Genomic DNA, 3,166 nt, shown 5'->3' with positions numbered 1-3,166 from the left:
CTGTCACGAAAATAAAGAAATCGAATGAGATCGTCTGGCATCGATCGGATCGTGGGCAACACTGGGTGTATCAACCAGTTTTGACCATGAATTTAGTAAGTACTTCGGAGTATCTACTAATTCCATGATCTTGACTAATCTATTTAATCAATGGCAACAAATCTAGTCTCGTAAAAATCTTTACTTTCTTGAGAAACTGTTTTAGCATGCGCGGGGCACTTTTCTAAATCTATGCTATTATAAGAATCTTGTACAGTTAACAACACATTAGGTTGCCCTGCATGAACATCTATAGCGCTGTTATAGCAGCGAGTTTGCACAGACATTTAATTTATATAGAGTGCCAGTTTGCAGTGAATTTGAGAAGGTTGATGTGCTGTTGTCTGTACAAAACATACTGGCTGGCATGCTAAAATCTAAAAAAGAAACTTCTTGTTTGATTTCTATTTCTGACTTGTATGACACGCATTCAATCAATTCTTTAGCTGTCATACTTATAATCATTACATTTTTCCATCGTTTTCACAACACAAAATGAGTAGAGTCGTATTGAGTGAGTCTGAACACGTGCCAACTCCAGACCAGTTTGTTACTTTCGTTCCATATGCCTGTAATCGACTGTGTGCGCCTTTTAAAGTGCGAATCAAAAGCCAGATACAAGGTCTGTGGACCTTAACATCATAGATGCAGCCAAGATCAGCTCCCGACGAGGGAACTCCTAAGCGGTTTACTTCACGGACATGATTTTTTTGTCATGCGTTGAATAAATAGTTCATAGACAGATCACTGGTAAACGAGATTAATATCATCCATGTTTATCCATATTAATAACCTCAATGTTCCCAGTACTGGGTCCTTAAGAAGGGCCAGTAACCCAGCAGTGGGACACTAATAAATTGGGGCATCAAATATTTAGTTGTATCTAATCTAAACGTGAAATTGAACCAAATATATATTTTTTTTTGTTGAAATATTCCTTTTTTATTTAACAGAGGATTATGTTAGCAGACATGATGCTAAAACTGGTGCTAAGAAGTCAAAAGGTGCACTGACACATGTTGCGCACTCACAACGAGAAGTTCACGTTTCGACATCCAAAGTGGAGGCTGCCGGTGGTTCCATGAGCGTGTCTGTGCAGGAAGACGATGACAATTGTGATGTATACACGCTGTACGCAATGACGGACGTCGCGCACCACCTCACCGAGCTCTCAGTCGCCCCCTGCCAAGAAATTCCCCTCTTCCTCATGAAGGTCCTTTCCTTGTGCATTCCCTACAACATATACTTAAACAAGCTCATCATGAAATGCACTCTCACAAGCCCCGCGTTTTACGAGACAATTGTGTTGCTGACCACTTCGCATATAACCGAATTATATTTGGATGACTCGCGCCTTTGCGAGCACAACTACGATATTCTGCTGGATTATCAAACGCACCTGCAGCTGTTGTCTCTAGCACGCTGCAGCCTCACTGACGACGACTGTGCCCTGTTATTCTCCAAACTTGAATACCCAAACCCAGCTTCGAAAAATTTGAACACGTTAATTCTGTCAAGCAATTTCATATCAAATATAGGAGCTGGTCATATTGCAAACACTCTGCGAAGCAATCGAGCCCTTATGTACCTCAACCTTTCAGGAAATAGAATTCGTGACGCAGGCGCTATGGAAATATTCAGAACTCTGATGGAATTTCCTATTACTAGCGAGGAGATAATGCAGAAACGTAGAAGAACAATATATCATTTAAAATTGCGTAAGGAGGTCTACCAGAAATGTTACAAACAGTTGATGTCCACGCCGGTGCTGGACATGTCGGAAGATCGTTCTAGCAAACGGCGGAATACTCAACCGGGGATATTGCGAAGAAGACAAAGCATGAGTATGGCCGGCACTGACTTCATGTCTGCGAGCGTAGCTGCTGTGAGAGCAGAAAAGATGACAGCGGAGCTGGTTGCTGAAAATATAGATCCGTTCAGCGTTGAATCGACTATAATCCGAGATAATATTCTGTATTCTAAAGGAAATATGGTGCTGAGCTACTTAAATTTATCATATAACTACGTGGGTTACGAAAGCGTGGTGAAGTTAATAGAGGTGATGAAGTACCAGGCGTTGGTGGGTACGTACCCAGAATTGGGTTTAGTGGGGCTGCAGCTGGATGGCAACGAGTTGCCGAGGTGCAGGGAGGTTGAGGCCCTATCAGCGTTGCTGGCCCACGCTTTGCAGGTCAGGTTAATGTACGCGGTGCCACAGACTGGCCGCCGAGTAGATAAATCAAAAAAGAAGTAATGTGTTGCTTCATCAGCCATCATGAATGAGAGCTTGTTCTTCCTGCTTGTTCTTCTTCACTTTGCACGGTCTTCAGTATTCTTAGTTGTCAGACTATCTATAGAATAATGTTTATCTAGTAGCATTTATCAGAAGCTGTAGATTATCGGCCTGCATCACAACACCGGCTTCTTAGTCAACAGATACAGAAGTATGCTATCTTTTTTCCGAAAACCGAACGCAGGCTGTTGTACCATTTCCATACTATTGAATTTTGTATGCAGAGGGACATTACTAAAGAATGTGCGTTTACTGATCTTTTAGACAAGTCGAGTTTTTAAGATCTTCGTATATAATTTAGATTTATTTAAATTATCTTAATTTAGTTTTCCCCTTTAAGATCGTAATATTAGATATTTCAATTTAGATTAGTTTATAATTTAATAGCTTGTAATTTGAGATTTATTAATATAATTTTTTGTATTGTCTTCTTATTAATGTGTCCACTGTTCAATAAATAAGCTTACTCTAATATTTTTGAGTATTTTTAAGCACTCCACTAATATAATTCAACATGGATATAATTCTCTCCGATGGTTCGCAGAGCGTTTCGAAGGCGCAGTATAATTTTTCAAATTTTAACAAAGACAAGAATGAATTTTACTATAAGACTATTAATTACTCTGTAATGTCAATAATGTCAATTTTATGAATGATAGATTTTGGAAATGATTCCTTCCCATGGATTTATTAAGTACTTCGACGGAGTACCTACTAATTCCATGTTCCTTCCTCAGGAAAATTGACGGATTGTAATATAACGCTCTGCGAACCACCCTCCCACAGACGAAGTTATAAAATACCTATTTGTTTTCTCGTGGTCCTATGATTTTG

The 3,166-nt window shown here is 39.6% G+C and overlaps 1 protein-coding gene across 3 annotated transcripts; it reads left to right on the top strand.

The window, feature by feature from the left end:
- The first annotated feature begins 470 nt into the window (after positions 1-470).
- Positions 471-2,783, top strand: LOC128672367 (uncharacterized). 3 transcript variants are annotated; one of them, XM_053749471.1, is made up of 2 exons: positions 471-661; positions 993-2,783. In XM_053749471.1, the coding sequence occupies exons 1-2, from the start codon at positions 535-537 to the stop codon at positions 2,291-2,293; spliced, it is 1,428 nt and encodes a 475-aa protein (XP_053605446.1). In that variant the 5' UTR covers positions 471-534; the 3' UTR covers positions 2,294-2,783. The 3 variants fall into 3 exon arrangements, with proteins under 3 accessions (XP_053605446.1, XP_053605448.1, XP_053605447.1); XM_053749473.1 differs by having other exon boundaries at positions 508-636; XM_053749472.1 differs by having other exon boundaries at positions 535-661; positions 1,009-2,783.
- Positions 2,784-3,166: the final 383 nt, after the last annotated feature.

The sequence above is a fragment of the Plodia interpunctella genome, chromosome 9 (genome assembly GCF_027563975.2).
Source record: "Plodia interpunctella isolate USDA-ARS_2022_Savannah chromosome 9, ilPloInte3.2, whole genome shotgun sequence".
Lineage (NCBI taxonomy): Eukaryota > Metazoa > Arthropoda > Insecta > Lepidoptera > Pyralidae > Plodia > Plodia interpunctella.
This window is presented reverse-complemented; position numbering and strand designations above follow the sequence as displayed.

Bases quoted from the DNA above. Each gene is read 5' to 3' on its own strand.
- LOC128672367 (XM_053749471.1), top strand. From the start codon at position 535: ATGAGTAGAGTCGTATTGAGTGAGTCTGAACACGTGCCAACTCCAGAC. The intron at 662-992 runs GTCTGTGGACCT...TTTATTTAACAG, and splicing joins AATCAAAAGCCAGATACAAG to AGGATTATGTTAGCAGACAT.